This window comes from Fundulus heteroclitus, unplaced genomic scaffold, assembly GCF_011125445.2.
Source record: "Fundulus heteroclitus isolate FHET01 unplaced genomic scaffold, MU-UCD_Fhet_4.1 scaffold_177, whole genome shotgun sequence".
Lineage (NCBI taxonomy): Eukaryota > Metazoa > Chordata > Actinopteri > Cyprinodontiformes > Fundulidae > Fundulus > Fundulus heteroclitus.
In genome coordinates, this window is record NW_023396589.1 from 152,720 (window position 1) to 169,961 (window position 17,242).

The following is a 17,242-nucleotide window of genomic DNA, read 5'->3' on the forward strand; positions in this document are numbered from 1 at the left end:
GACCAAAAACTTCTATTCTTGCTCCATCTTACCAGAGCATCTTCAAAATTGCTGTGCCCTACATCAGGGGTACCCAAACCATTCAGCCTGCAATCTCCAAAATAACAGTGCCACAGACTGGTGACCCCCTTCTGGTGGGTGGAATTTTGCTATATGTATCTTTTTTGTTTTGTTTGGAAATTATGAGAATAAAGTCATAATGTTATGGGAATCAAGATGCCAAATAATGAGAAGTCATATTTTTATAGGAACTCTTGCAAAATAAGTGCAGCCTTCCCCTTGCATTAAAACAAGGAATGTAAAGCATCTTGTAAAGTTATACTGTTGTATTGGTTTCACAGAGAAGGAACTACTAAATCTTCTTAGCACATCAACATCAAATCATTTCGCAAACCCCAAGATGTATCTTGCAACCCCCTGGGGGGTCCAGGCCCCCACATTGGGAACTCTAGCCCTACATGGCCTGTGGCAAACAGCAGAGAAGAGTTCTGGTGGCATTCTTTTAACAATGATTTCTTCTTTCCACTCTTCAATAATTGCAATTTTTTGGAGTCCTCCACTAATAGTTATCCCATCGACAGATCCTTTCACCTGAACTGTGGATTTATGCAGCTCCTCCTTAGTTACGATGGGCCTGTTGACTTCCACCACTTTACAGTGATGTCATATTTTGCATTGGTAGATCACATAAAATACCAATACAATCACGCAACAGTCCTTCTGAGCTTGACAAAATGTGAGTTCAAGGCGCATAAATACTTTTACCAGGCACTGTAAGAATTTGTCACATGGCTAAATAGGGTAAATTCACTAAGAAGCAAGAAAAGAATTGCAATTTTATTTCAATTGTTAAAAGAAATGCAAAGTGGTATTTCTTTTCTTTTTTGGGCCAGACGCTAAACGAAAACAGAATGACAACTAGGTTCTTTAAAAGCCTTGAAAACAACAGGAGCAGACAGTAACTCACCCCGTCTGCCCGCCTTTATGTTTGGTCTGCAAGATCTGAACATCTAATGTCTCATATCTCATCCATCCTATCCACCGGAAAACATGCAATGTCACTTCTTCAGTCAGATACTTTTCTTGACTTGCTTCTACTTGCATATTTTAAGATTTTTGCTGTTTTCAAGGGAGCACAAATAAAGTTCTATCTATAGCTCAGCTCTTGCCATGGGCCAGAATAAAAAATGGATGTGTCTCCCAATGCTGCGGCAGCAGAACATTGGAGGCCACGCTTTGACCTCCAACTGCTCCAGACACAAAGAAAATCCAGCATAATAATTGGAAATAAGCCCTTGGTATAAATTTCAACAATCAAACCTGGTAGTGAAAAGGGTTTCAGTCTAATTTGTCAGGTTTGACGCTATGCTTATACACTGAACTATGTATGGGAGGCGGGGGGGAATCTGCATAAAATACCTTGCACAGTTGAGAAGACACCAATTAGCCAGAGAATTAATGTGTGTTATGTTTTTCACATTGTCATGTTTTAGGTGCTCTGCATTGTAGAAAAAAGCTTAAATTTGCTCCTTATGGGCATATAAATATTCATTCTAGGCTTGTAATGATAGCCATTCCTTTTCTAGGGTGAAATAGAATGATTATCCAACTATTTAATTTTTGAAGTGAAAAATTTGTTGCCCAAGTTTTGATTTATTGTAGTTTTTTATATTTGTTTTATTTCTAATCAACATGGGGTCAAATTTATACATATGGTAACAGCATTTTAATGCAATGCATTTAGTTAAATACAACCCAACATATTAAACTGACAAAAAACTCTTTTAAACTTTCTAAATATATTATAATTACATATAAACAGATTGGATATGCTTCACTGCCACATTGCAATTATCTTTTTATAGTGGTTAATGATTTACAGTTTCACACTGTTTTTAGAAGAAAAATATAGGGGTGGGAGTTTTTTTTCTAAAGTTATCCAAAACTTGTGACAAACACGAATAAACATAAAACATTTTTGACCTTGTCTGAATTTACCAGAGTAGTTCCCATTCAACAAAAGAGGAAGATTAAACTAAACTAAAAAAAAACACTGCTTGGCTATTTTCTACCTGAATAATGTAAAAAGTTGTCACAAGTTTTCTGATTTAAAAAGACTAAAGTTGTTATAAAGTAGTTAAATAATTCAGACTCTGCAACTTTTCAATTCTGCTAGATTTATTTGAGGCATATACTCCCACTGCCTATTGTTGTGCAACAATGGTTTTGGTTTGGCTATGAACAACTATTAATAAAGGCCAAATATAATTGTTAACAAATTAGTAATTTAATCAAAATTACCAAGTTAGAGCACCACCTGATTATCAGGAAATTAAAGCCAAACAGCTCCCAGTTATTGTTTTATATCTGCCTGGTAAGTTGTGGTATCATAGATGGAAGGAAACTGCACGCTGCCATTCTAAAACAGCAAGTATTGCACACATATACAAACTAGATACAACTTCTTACCAAAATACAATATATATATATAAAAAAAATCAGCTTCAAGTGAAAATACTTTAGTCAACAAAACCCTTAATTAGACTAGTGACATTCAACTAAACTACTGAGTACAACTAAAAAGAATAAGTAAAACAAACTGCAAAAAAGTATAAATAAAATAAACTCTAACCAGCAACGAATAAAATGGTGCAGTGATATCACTTCTTAGCATGTATGTGTATATTTAAGCACAAAAGTCTGTTTTGATTTTTGCTTTAAATTTGCTTTAAAAGCGAACAGAGAACAACAGTTTATCTATGTTGAAACAACTAATAATGCAAAGCAGAAGAGAAAATAGAACACTATTTTAATAGCATAGCATAATGGTGGCTACCATGTTTGCATTAGCAGAGTTTCAGCTTTAGCATTAGAGCCAGGGATAATGGAGACACAATTTTGCACATTTAGGGCACTTTTAGTGCATTCTGGGTACCTGGACACACTGATGAAAACCCCCTACAAACAACTCAACTCCCCACCACTGTGTCAGTGCCACCGCCCCACACACACAATTGACAAAATTTTACAATTACGAGCTAAAGATGTACCCGGTTTTAATCTCAGAAATCTGGTCAGCTTATTTTTAAATGACATGTTTTTTATGCAATTTTAAAGCACCACTCAAAACAAATTTTGTGCTCACACTGAACGAGACTCCAGCTTAATCTCCGCCTGGCGTTTGACATTTTGCTAGCATACCGTGTGGCCATCGAGGTCAACATTCCATTCGCTTGAATCGCTTCACTGCATCCAACAGGAGGAACTTCTATCTGGTTGCCTGTTGTCTGTTCAACTCAACAAGGCGGACCGGGATTTTACCGAGCAAATCACAATGCTGTATTTAAGATGAAAAGCCGGACAACGGTACCCCTGGATCCACCAGTTCATTGAGAAATACACCCAGTTCAAGAAGGCCAAGAGCTGCTCCTAGATCACGGTCACTTCCCGTTGTTCTCCCATCTGCCCTGGAACCGAAACTGTTATCCAATCTCAGGGACAGGTTCAGGGACCCGTGACCAGGTGCTCTGGAGCTCAGGGAAGACATTGGGAGATCAAAGCAAAAGCCTAGGCAGAGAGAGCACCGAGCGGGGCAGAGGCAGCAGCTGGCCGGGACTAGTTCTGGAGCTACAAGAAGAGGACGAATGATGAATGATTTAACAGTCCTTTTAAGGGCTAAATTAAAACGGCTTTTTTCAAAGCCACCAACAAACCTCTAAAGAGCATTCCTTACCTAATCCTATGTCAGCAGGAATTTTTCTATCTTCCATTTTGATTAAAAAAGCTTAGTTTCTGCAGCACTCCTTGAACGTATGTCACAACCACAACCAGACCCTGATTGCCTGATGTAATGCGATTTGACAGAAAAGATCAGATTTTTTTAACTCTAGCAAAAGTCATTGCGTGTTACGCTTCGCTCGTTTCACCCTAGTCCAGCCAATTGCATTGCTCCAATCGCATTGCGGGCTGCTACATTGATCCTGAAAGCACCCTTTGCATATGGGTTACTAAGTACATCACCCGCTCAGTTCGCCTGATTCACGGTTGGTGTAAACACACTATTAGGCTCAGTGGGCTATTAACTCTCAACCAATTAAGCACCACAAACAAAGTAAAATACAATAAAATAAACAATATTTAGATTTGATTTATCCTAAACCAGTTTTCTCTACAAAGGCACAACCTCTTACTATGAACCATTTTCATGACCAGGACAACATGTAGATTTCAGCAGGTTTGATGAACAGAGAAGATGTGGTGGTCACTCTCAGTCTAGTGGTTGGGGCGAGTCTCTACTTGGACTGGCACGTGTGTCAAGCATGTAAAGCTGATATTTCAGTGCATTTATTTGTACTGAGGAAGCTGTTTGCCCAACTGAAATAAATCATAACTCCCCAAATTCTTACCTGATTTTCACATGGTTTGGTTTGTTACAAACAGCATAGGTTTGGTTATGATACAGGACACACATAAAATTGTAATGCTGAAATATGTTGTTTAAACAACGCATTTAATAAAATTATGCTCTTTACCAGACAGACATGGCATATTAATGTATAAAAATGTGCTTTCATCCTGAAATACTATCTTTTATGCTATTTAACAAAGACAGACATGTGGTATGGCATATTATTCAATATGTAAATAAATACATGCTTTCATAGGAAAATACTTTATTCATGTGGTATTACAAATTAATAAATGTATAAATTAATGCATGTTAATGTATAAATTAATGCAGCCCAAAATGGTTATCTGCACCATGTGATCTACTTTCAATCTTTGGTTATTGCAACCATAAGCTGCAGAAAATACAGGCAAAGTTGGTCCCTCTGTGTTTACTCTTCTTGGCGACAACCATCCAATATGGCGGCAACGCAAAATGCGCTCCAGCACGTAATGAGACGTCTACATATAGAATGTCTATGTTAATACTCTGCATTCTGGGATTCAGTCTCTTTTGTTCCATCCCTGTTTCATTAAATCCTTTTTCCCTCCCATGGCTAGACCACACACCATGTAGTCATTTAGAAGCTTCCATGTGTTTTATTAACTTAGTAAAAGTTTTGACTGCTTTTTGCTTCTTTTGCAGTTATAGTCACGTAGGTAAAATTAATAATTTAACATTCAATCACAAGTCTTTTGGTGCCTATTAATATTTTTATACCATACACTTTCTGCATTTGCAGTGTGTATGAGGTTTTTGCAGCCAATCTTCAAAAGCCCCTCAAAGGTGAGTGATCTAAATACCAACTTCAACAGAGGGTCTTTGAAAAACTGTGAACTCTGAGGTATACTTCACATGTGCATGGTAATCATGATCTTCATCAAAAAGAACCTAAAATGTTGATTCAAAAGTCAGATTAAGCTAGGTCAAAATGTAGCATTGGTCACTTTTTATTTTTTTTTCCATCTTTTTATCTTTAACCCACAGTGCCTTGAGAAGGAATTCTTACACCTTGAGCATTTTCAACTTTTGTCATGTTACCACCACAAACTTTAGCATATTTTATGATAAATCAAAGCACTATTAGCATATTTGAGCAGGAAGCATCTCAGGGAACAGGTGGGAGGCAGAGATGCTCCTGATTTGTAGGGAATGCAAGCAAGATGATGCATATACGTCAGATATAGGTTCACTACTATAGGACATATAGCTCACTTGCCACAACAGGAATGCCACAAAGATGTCTTCTGTTTGCTCACTGCAGCATTATGCAGATATATTTGGTAGTTGTGTTTTTTAACCAACATCCTTGCAGGTCCAGAATTCTAATACAATAAAGCGTGCTCTGGAAATCAATGTTTCTACAAAAAAAGTGGAAGAAAATCGGCAAAATATCAGGTCTAATAAGCACTTCCTTATAATGTATTTACTGACCAGAATATTTATCGTTTTATGATGAAAGTTAGTTGAAGCAGCGGGTCTACTTACAGATGAGGAAGTTCAACATATGGTATATGCATTATCCTTACAATTTTAGGCTATGGTAACGGTATGATAATTCTCTGTCAATGGTGCTGAACAGTAAGAAAAAACAATGAGCAATTATGGTGAGGTTTAGCTTCTGAGCACTGAACAGCACTTGATTTTGTCATTGCACAAAGAAGCTACAAGTATCTCCGGGAAACTGGGGAGCTATGTATGCATAGTCCAGTTGTTGTAGATGACCTACAGAATTAGCATCTCTTCTATACCATTTCAAACCTTGGCCTCTTGCTTTTTTCTAGTTTCCTTCTATTTATGTGTTCCTGTATGTTCTACTCAAAATGTTGTAGTCAACTATGTGTTTTACATGGTGTGATTTATTTTTTACTTCATATTGATCAATTGTACTGTAACCCCCCCTCCAACCTAGAAAATGGATTAACCAGATATCTTTAGTTCAATAAAGTTTTTTTTAAATATTTCATAAGCTTTGTAAAGAAGTAGGCATTATAGATTACTTTATGAACTTAACAGACATGTTATCCATTGTAGGCTAAAAATCAAAGCCCAAACAAACAGATCGGTGCTGCATACATTTGGTGATTACTTAAAAATATATAAAAATTAATACTTAAATTGAAAAGATCCGCCGTATGATTGGCATTTGTGCTAAAGAACTTCAAAATGGAGGATTCATGTCCTAGATTCATTGAGGAGGATGGTCTCTGGCACATACCAAAGGGATGGCTTTTTTTTTAATGTTTTTCCTAATGCAGAGGTTGTCTCAAAATGTTCATAAAAACCTAACAAAGATGTTTGCTGTGTTTCAATTTTACATTTGGATTTAACTCACAAGGCTGTCTGTCATCTGCATGTAAGGTTGAAAGCATGCCTTTTTATTGTCAACGTGCTCTAATAATGTGTCAGTAAATTAGAGGCTATTATCTTTATTATGCAGGGAAAAAACAAACAAGGGCCAGACAAGTCATGATCCACAGGGTACACATCATTCTACACATTTCACATGTTAGGGTAAGTTGAATATATATGGTTAAATATTCTTTAAACTTTTGACATTTAATTAGAGAACAAAGAAATTTAAAAAATGTTATTTCTGAAATTAAGTTTGCTGCTTGGCTGTATTTAATAACATTTTTAAGTAGTCATAAATCAGTTTGTTCAATTAAAAATGTCAATGCTGTATAAATGTCATTTCAAGTCATTAATATGCGAAAACAAACCGTCTTTTTTCATTAATAGATAAAAACAGATTTTGCTTTCCTTTTCTTACCAATATACCTTGTTTAGACATTTTGTCCGCAGGGTTCACCTATTAGCATGGGTTTCTCTGCATAGCTGTAACTGTCAATGCTTGTATTACAGTGTTGTGTTTGTGCTGCATGACTTTAGCTGCATGGTGTGCATGATTTGACCTTCTTGCAACATTTGCCCTTTTGAAATGGCTTTCTACTGTGCAGGGTATCCGGAGAAGGTTACGTATGCCTGATGGGTTATGGTGGCGTAATATGATAAATAACAGTTTCATGAATGCCTGTCACAGAACAAGATTTTTTATACTGGTGATTTGCACGCCCTTACAGCATCTCCAGAGCTTTTAGAATTGTGCAGAAAAAAAAACCTCAAAGTTGACAGATCTCTTTCGTTTGCTTCTCTGTGTGAAAACAGCTTATGCCATGCACAGGTCTGTGAGCAATACTCATATAATCCCTTGAGGAAATACCACACATACTTCAGTTGTATGTTGTACCTCTTGGCATGGGAATAAAATGGCATGACTGTTGTTGGAAAACTTTAAATTACCAACTGCTAAATAACAGTGGGAAAGAAATGCAACCCTCTTGTTTGATGTAAGCCACTTTAGAACAGAAATAATCAATTCAAACAATAATTTGTGAGTCATCTCTTAGAAAATAAATTGTGTTTAACGTGTACACAAATTACTATAAGGGTTTGTTAGATGAGAAGACATGGTAATCAAATATTGCAACATATTCAGCACAGAAGCCAAAAATATTAAAAAAATTTAATAAAGTTTTTTTTTTAAAAACTATAAGAAGTGAAAAATAATTCAGAGCAGTTTAGACCTCCAGTTTTTAGGACAAATAATCCGAATGCCAATGCCAAATGCTATATTTCCTGTCTTCATAAATATATACTTGTTTCACACATCACTGCCTCTTTTAATTAATCTTTTTTTTTATCTTGGAATTATCCAGTTTTAAAACTACTATAGTCTAACATTTAAACCCAGTCATTTAGATTTTGAACTATAGGGTTAATCAAAATATGGACTAAAAAAAGTTCCTTTTTCAAAACTAAAATAGAAGCTTAAAATCAGATGTAAACGTCAGTGTTACAGTGAGAAAAAAAAGACAAATTTTTATCTTTCTAGAAGTGAAGCAAAGGTTTAGTAAATGGTACAGTGTGTTTCACAGACTTATCCCTATAAGCGGTGTCAGTGTTCGGGTACTTGTGTTGTCTCTAAGTCTATTGATGTATTGTATTTTATTTTTTCTGACTCTGCACAGATGCTGCCACACAATCTATAAGTGCTGGAAACAACTTCACAACAAATTCATCGAAACACAGCCATGTTAACTAAAGCTGGACCGTTGTGTCATGGTAGCAGACTTCCTCTAGATGGGAAATGCCATGGTGTTTTAATATCACGGTATCTTGTTGTCAGAGTTGTTAATAATTATACCACTTACATTTTGTCTGCAGCCTAACTAATTCTTTTCTTATCAAATTTAAGTGCCATCAACCAGATATGATCCTCCCTACTGGACAGACCTTGTGTTCACATTATCTTCGTTACCCATTATAACTTATCAAGCATTTGTCATCACATTTATGCACAATGGAAGGCTTCCTTGTTGAGTATGACTTAATTGTTACATAGCCCAAAGTTGAGTTCCAAAACAAAATGTAATCCGATTATATTATTGCTAAACAATAATATAAACACAGATTCCAAATTAGATCAAACAACACTAAGATAATAGAAAATAGTTTTTTTAATGTTTAGTTAATTTTTCATACTTATTTCATCACATCAGAAAATTGCAAATTATTCGCTTTTTTATTTCTATCTTTTATTTTATTTCCTTAAATTTTTATATAGTTACACTTATTATCTGTACAGTGTGAAACTAAAGTCAAATTCTTTGTGCACACAACCCTGGCCAATAAAGCTGATTCTGATGGATATTTAATATCAGGTTCCTTAAATGCTAAACATGTGGCTCTACTCTAAGTCTAATTAAAGGGGCCGTATTAAAAACCTTTTCTCGTTATGGTGGCACACACATAATGCCTCGAAAAGACCACCACTGTCTCTGCTGTAGTCTCCATAAAAAATCGTTAGCCTTTTAACTTAAAAGAATCACAATAACCGTTTTCTTCTTAGCTGCTTCTGTTATTCCCTGCTTCTATTTAATAACTACTTTATTTGAAATGAAGTATGAACTATAGACGTAAGGTCAACCTCTCCTGTTCTGTCTTCAGATGGCTATTCTGTAAGCAGAGGCAGACTTATCATGTTGAATACATATATATAGTTATGTAAAGTGGTAAATACTAACAGATCATGGGGGCATTTAAACCAGGTTTATACATAATTCAGTGTGGGATGAATAACGAGGGCATCTTCCAACTCAGTCAGCACCTTTCAATAATTAAAGTCCAACCTGACAGAGAAGCACCAAAGGTTTAACAGAACATGTCAAAACATTTCCCTAAATACTAGAAGACTTTTAATACTGAAAAAAAAATATGTTTTAGAATATCTCATACCAATTTTAAAATTGGCTACTCTTACATGCGCTATTTTATGTTTATCATTTGCTTTAAGTGAATAACCCTCAACCACAGGTTATGTTCTGGAAGGGTGAGCAGGTTAAGCACTCATACACCCCAGCTTGCTGTCACTTGACCTTCACAGAATGCATTAAGCTGCATGACTTGACTTGGAGAGTCAAGGACTCAGGGGCTCAAGAGGAAGCAGTATGTCTCAATAAAAATGGGATTTTTACTGCTATCAAGAAAATAAAGACTGCATGTTTTCTTTTTTATATACAATACCAGAAATAAGCTTTACTCATTACAATGAGAAAATATTATATACTGCACAAGTTCAATGGGAAAATAAGCCCTGCACAAGCTGTGATATTGAGGACATGTATGGGTTGTAAATATGTAGAATCTAGGCAAGTTAGTTGGAGGTATTAACACTCAGATACATGACAGATTCATAAATGCTTAAAAAAGCAATACAACCACCTTCTCCAAGCAACAAATCATACTTGTTTAGTAAATTCTTTCTCAAATCTGACGTAATGACACAGGATGAAGCAGGTGCTTCTTTACGCTTCATAGCAAAGTGCACGCTGACAGAACAAAAATATGGCCCTGGCAGATTTAGATTTAAAATTATTTTTATTGAACGATTAGTTTAGTTTCTGATAGGAAACAAGACATGTATCTTTCAAAATAAATATCCAAATGCATTTTTTTTATTGGTATTTTAACTCTTTATCTTAGGTGTTGAGTTCAAAGTCTTTGAGGCTGAAAGCCCTCCTTGGCATTACCCTAAACTTTAGCTTCCCACACAGATTAAGTGCCATCTTCAAGTTTGGGACTCTGGCTGGGGTACTCCAACATGCATATTTTTTAGTCAGAATAATCATGGTGGGGATTCTGCCAGGGGTCTGAATAGTTTTGCTCTTTGGTGTAATTTAGATTTTTAAAACTGCGGTTTATGTTTAAAGAAAATATATTTGGAGAGCTAACTTACCTGTTTTATCAAAGTTATGTTTGATATTGTCATCCTTGTGCATAATGTCTGCATGCCCTCCAATGCCAACGTTAACTCCATATTCATCCAGAACCTTCCCATCATTGAACTTGTTGTGGAGCTGATTGGGCGTGGAGTTAAGTGAGTGTCCGCCTCCATCCTCCTCATCGCAGTCGTAATCATCAAGAATGGGAGTCTCGCGAATGGGCATTCCAATTACAGAGCTACCATGCTGGTGAGTGCCCCGGGTGCCCCGGTAACTGTCACGGCCCTGCGGACCAAGCAGGACGGAGGGGATGTAGTGGATCTCATGGGTGGCTTCTGTGCTGGCACTTTTTTGGGGGATCCGGCGACGCTTGCACCATCGGTGACGGGTATACAGGACAAGGGTGAAGAGGAGAATTAGAAGGAGAAGGGCAATGAGTCCCCCCTGAAAAAAAAGAGGAAAATACTAAATGTGTGGAAGAAATAAAAACACTGAATGAGAAAAAGTTTCAGGAAACATTATGCTCTAATTTCACATGGTCGTTAAAAAGTACTAAGTTGACCTAAAAGGACAATCTGAATTTATATTGCAACAGCCACAATCACTGTTTAGAGATTAGACTTATTCCTAACAAGGTTTACCCCCAAACAAGTGACAGAGAAACCATATGCTATTTGTACTTATCAACTAGTCTCTCTTTTAAGTCTGGCTGTATAATTTCCCACTCTCATTAGAAGTTGTTGGTTTATTTATGTCAGAAACTTTGCATAGTCCTTGTATTGTCATTTGGCAATCCCAGCCTGCTTTATCCATCCATCCACTCACCCATCTATGCATCGTTAATGATTCATTATCCTTGCAGGGTTATAGGGATCCTTGGGGCCTTTATACAGCAGTCATTGGTTGAGAGGTGGGGTATGCCCCTGAAAAGGTGCCAGTATACCATCTTTCAGTCAAGCTTTAAAGGAGTAATCTTTCAAGTGGGTGCTTGTTTTTTGGTTTGTTTTTATTTTTTGTTCAGCATATTCTCAGCCAATGGTTAAGGTTAAACATTCTTCCCTGTGGACAGTGAGACTATGTGGCATCTCTTAGGCTATGTTAACACGTAATTAGAAGATACTGTAGGATGAGTCAACACACAGACACTGATTTACACACACAGACCAGAGCAATATTGTGCAGAATTTTAGATTTGGTACTTTAATGTAGCCCTTTGTTAACACTTACTGTTCTGTATGAACTTGCTTTTGGACTGCACATCTTTATGGGCCATACAAAAGTATGCAACCCCTCAAATGTCTTTTTTTTCCTTCAGAATTTGATGCATTTGAACCACAAACGTCAATATTTCTTGTTGTGAAGAGCATCATTCTGGGGTGATAAAGAAGGAAAAAAGTTTTATAGTTACTAATACAAATCGAATAGTGTGAAATATATTTGTATTCAGCATCCTTTACTCTGATGCCCCAAACATAGACTACAGTGCAATCGTCTTCAGAAGTCACCTAATACATTTATGAATTCCCTGACTAATTTATTACCCAATTAACAGCCTTCACTTGTGTGTACATTGATCTCTGTATAAATAGGAGAACATTAGTGCACAAACACTATAATGAACACCTAGAAATACGCCAGGCAGGTCAGGAATAAAGTTGAGGTGCAGTTTAAATCAGAGTTAGGTTATATAACAATAACCCAACTTTGAACATATTACAGAGCACTGTTCAAACCATCACTGAAATTCAAGAGTTTAGTAAACCTACCAATACATTTCTGTCCATCTAAATTGACAGTCTGGGCAGGGCAACCGTTATTCACAGAGTAAATTAGAGAGGATGAACAAAGCAACATTACATGAGTTTTAGACATCCACAGCTCATGTTGTACAATCTGTTGACAGGACATTTATTGTCCTCTTCACAAATCTGATCTTAATGGAACAATTTTATGAAAAAGAGAAATTGCAAAAAAAACCAAAAAAAAAACATACAAACTCTCGCCTGCATTTGCTGCAAGACACGTAAGACTGATCGAACATGTGTAATAAGGTGCTCTGGTCAGATAAGACCAATATTGAACTTTATGGCCTACATGTGAAATACTGCACAAAACTAACACTGCACATTAAGCTGAACACACCATCCCCTCCATGAAACATAGCGATGGCAGCATCATGCTGTGGGGATGCTTTTCTCTGCAGAGTAAGGGACTCTGGTCAGATTTGACAAGAAGGTAGATTGAGGTAACCTCAAGGCTATCCTAAAAGAAATCTTAGAAGCTGAATTTACCTCCCACATGAACAACCACTAAGTATTCAGCCACTTTTACAATTGAATAGCAAAGTGTATCCAAGTGCTACAATGGCCCACTAGGTCAAGACATGTACCAGTTTGAGAATCTGTTGACAGATATGCAAGCTGATATCAACATATGAAACTTAACAGAGTTACATATGCAACCTCAGTGAAAGTTCACTGGACAATATATTGACTCGGGTGATTGATACAAATGTCCGTAACAAGTTTCTTATTTTATTTGTAATTTTTTTTAATTAAACCATGTTGGATTCTCTTTCCCAGTCACAGTTATGCAGTTGATCTATCCCAAATAAAACACACTGAGTCATGTTGCTGTAATTTGACAGCATATGAAAAGGTTAAAGGGATATGAACACTAACCAAGACCCTGAACATAGACTACAGATTTAAGACATTAGCCCCTTTTCCATTACCACTCAAAAGCCTGGAGCTTTTGAGGAGCCTAGGGCTCTATAAATCACCGGTAGCATTTCTATGCACATTTAGCCAACTAATTTCACGTTCCCCATGTTTTACTTTCCCGGGGCTTTGGTCCCCCACCCGACCCAGTATTTATCTGCTTTCTTGGGGCTTTGCTCAATGGGTGGGGTTGCATGCAGTAAGAAAAATCTGTCTGCCACAAGGGTGACGTAAGGAGCAGTAAGGAAATGAGGAGTTTACAAACTAATCGATTGTATAACCTTAATTTATTACAAAAAGTTGTTTTAACCCTCCTATCGTCCTTGGGGTCAATTTGACCCCATTCAATGTTTATCATTCAAAAAATAGTAGTTAACTTTTTTTTTTTGCTTCATATTTCATGACTTTTCCTAATTTGATGGGGACAACTGGTAAAGCATAAAACTTTTGTGATGTTATTTTTTGAATGTGCTGAACACATATTACACGCATTGGTTGTCCTCTGGGGTCAATTTGACCCCAAGCTGTTTTAGCTGCTAAAACTTGTCAGTGACCTAACATGACCACACCTGCAGGCACAGAGTTGATACATTTTAGTTGATACATTTGAACTGAGACATCTGGGGATCTGTGTGACCTTCTAAACTCACACCTGCCAAAGTAGAACTGATTTTTCCCGCCTTGTGAAGGGCGGGTTATTCCTACAACGCCATTGGTAGTTCATGCCAAATCAGGGAGGAGCAAACATAAGCTTGCACTACAGTCCTCTATCCAAATCATTCCTCACTGTGCTCTGAGTATACTGCAATCTGCACACTCTCTCTTTGAAAATGTCTTCTGGAAAAAGGCTTACTGTCAAAGAGGTTTTGGAGCTGCTCTTTGACAGTGAAAGTGACTTAGAGGAGACTGTCTCTGAGACTGAGGATTGTGTTGAGGAGGACCCTGATTTTGAGGAATTCTCATCTGATGAGAATGAGAGTATTGACCCTCCTGTTGTCTAACTACAACAGGAGGGTCATGTAGCAGTTCTAACTACTACATGACATGTTCTCATTATCCATTTTCTGTCACACAAATGAAAAAAAAACAAAAAAAAACCCAAAAAAAACCCCAGAAAAAACAACCCAAAAAATCATAAAAAAACAAAAACAAACAAAAAAAAACTCTATAACTCTGCCACTGCCGGTCCCAAGCCCGGATAACAAAAGAGGAGGGGTGAGTAAGATCCTACAGTAACTAGCAACAAATATATTACAACAAAATAGATAAAAATAAGTAAATAAATATGTTTATGAGAGGAAAGGGGGAGTCACCAACATTAATCAATATGGTTCATTTGGTGAGAGTCATGAATGTGCTCAAAACCTGTAAATTTGAGAAGATTTGTATAAAAAAATCAAAATAAACTCATTTTCATTTAAAGGTTTGGCCTGATGGTGGCGCTAGAGGTAAGGTCAACTCACTGATTTTGAAGGGGTTATTTATGTATTCAACAAATAAACAAAGTGCCTGTCACAAAAACTTGGTCAACAATATTCTGTAAATCATTTTCTGGAGGTAAATATCCCTGGGGTCAAATTGACCCCAAGGACCAAATTTGTTACTATATTTGAGGACGATAGGAGGGTTAAGATATTTTTAGGTGAGATAGTACACCTCCAAACTTAATCTGTGCAGTCAGTTCATCATGATTATGAGCCAATTTTAATTCTGTTCAGACTTGTCTGGAGCAACAGAGGCCCGCTGATAGGTGGGCCTGTCCAGTGAGATTGCAATGTTACAGCCGCCGCTGCTGCGTTATTACTCGGCAGACAGTCTGAGATTTCCCGCAGACTGGATCATGTTTGTTATGGCTAACAAGTCACTATATAAAGCATTTACTAAATTAGTGGGGGTTATCTGTGCATAACAGATATCAAATGTGAAAATCTTGGCTGGATGTTTTCAGCTTTTTGAGTTAATTAAAAACTGTTTTGCGCGCGTGTGTGTGTGCGCGCGCGTACATACACACGCGTGCGAACCAGGATCGAAAGAGGAGGAGAGAACTGCTCAGCATGCATTTATTACTTTGCTGTGATCAAAAGTCTGCGACACTGTATTTAAAAAACGTCCTCGTTCATTCATGCTTTGGCTGAAGAAAAATTAGCACTAAAGATCAGTCTCGTCTACACACACACACACAAATACACACACACACTACTGTGGTCTCTGAGCTGCGTGGGCACAAAGAAGCTGTGCTTTATTTTTATTCATTTATACCAACAGTAGTAGAATGGAGTGGAGCCCGGCGGTAAGAAATAGATTTAGTGGAGGTATAAAATGGGCTAAGGAAATGTAATGCCATCAATTGCCCTCCTGTTTCTCTGGAGTCCGGATGAGATGCAGGATATGATACAACTTCTCTGCCTTTGTCTGTTTGACTGCTGTCTTCTTGGCGCCACCCACTGGACCGGAGTGGTACTGTAGTTTTTCGTCACAATGCCCCATATATCGTTGGGCCTATTTTACATAAATAGCCCACGCTAATGGAAACACGAAAACCCAAAAGCCCCAGGTTTTTGTTTACTGGGGTAATACAAAGCCTGGGACTTTAAATCCTAGGGGTTTCAATGTAAAAAGGGGCTATATTAAAATTCTAGGATTTAAACAATGAAGGGGTTATACTATTCCTTCGAGTATTTCTATTCCCAATACAGTATGGCTGGCAGAAATAAATATCTTTGTAACAGCACTAGGTCCAGAGGTTTCTGTTTTTGTGTCACACACTGTTGCACAGGGATTGTTTGTCTGCTTTTCTCTTTCTTTCTTCTTTAAGCCCAGACTATAGCCCTGTAGATTCACCAGGGAGCATCACATTTCTCCATGGTTCATTCAATATGTGACCATCACAGAAACATCAAACACCCCACCATACATGCAGTGGTTAGAGAATAAATCTATATTCAAAGGCAGAGTAGTGGAAATGGAGGAAGGGCAAGACTTATTCTTTGATTTTTCACAATGGCATCTGATGGGTGAGATGTGGTATTGGATCCTGCAAGACATGGCAAGCTAGTGATTTATTTTTAATGTCAAGCTGAAAAAAGGCAAACGTCAGCACTTTTGCAGGCATATATTTAACATTGGAGCTGTATTTATAAAATGATATGTGCACATGCACACAAGGAGAAGCCCAAACACAGTGAGAACATAGGCATGGATGCACCAGCTCTTGGCCACACTACATCAAGGCGGAATAATAAATACAAACTGCAAGGGTTCATTCATCACAACATTTAAAATTCCATCACCACGAGGAAAAACAAACCCCTTTCAAATTATAGCTCATGCGCTGCTGGGTGTTCATAAATCAAATATGGTGAGAGGTGAGGCAGCACAGAGAGGACTTGTACTACGGACAAACTTGTCCATTAATCTCCAGCAGGACAGCAGCTGTGCTGGTGAGCAGTCAAAATTTTGCTTGTAGTCTGCACGTCTCCATTAGTTTTCTTCAAAATAAACAACGACAAGAAAAAAAAGGCATATGTTATCTTTTGTTAACAGCTTTATAATAGAGCATCACCATGTGCTTCTGAATTATAAAGATTCAATAAAAGTGATAAGAACAACAATTTTGTGTTTTTTTTTAATCAATGTATTCAACTGAGCACAGTATATCATCACTAGTCCTGTAGAAATACCTGGGTTTAGGCTGACTTTAGTACGCAGTGGTATATGGTAGAGTTAGACACCATTTTGAAATTACATGCGTGACAGAAAGTGACAAACTTCTCCTCCATTGAAGGAAGCAT

The 17,242-nt window shown here is 37.2% G+C and overlaps 1 protein-coding gene across 1 annotated transcript in view; it reads right to left on the bottom strand.

Annotated features, from left to right (window-relative positions):
• Positions 1-17,242, bottom strand: part of LOC118556276 (astrotactin-2-like) — a gene marked incomplete at its 3' end in the record, with an annotated part of 301,412 nt that overhangs the window by 145,803 nt on the left and 138,367 nt on the right. The window contains exon 3 of the mRNA XM_036129494.1: positions 10,746-11,175. Within this exon, the coding sequence (XP_035985387.1) occupies positions 10,746-11,175 (430 nt within the window). The remainder of the gene's footprint in view (positions 1-10,745; positions 11,176-17,242) is intronic.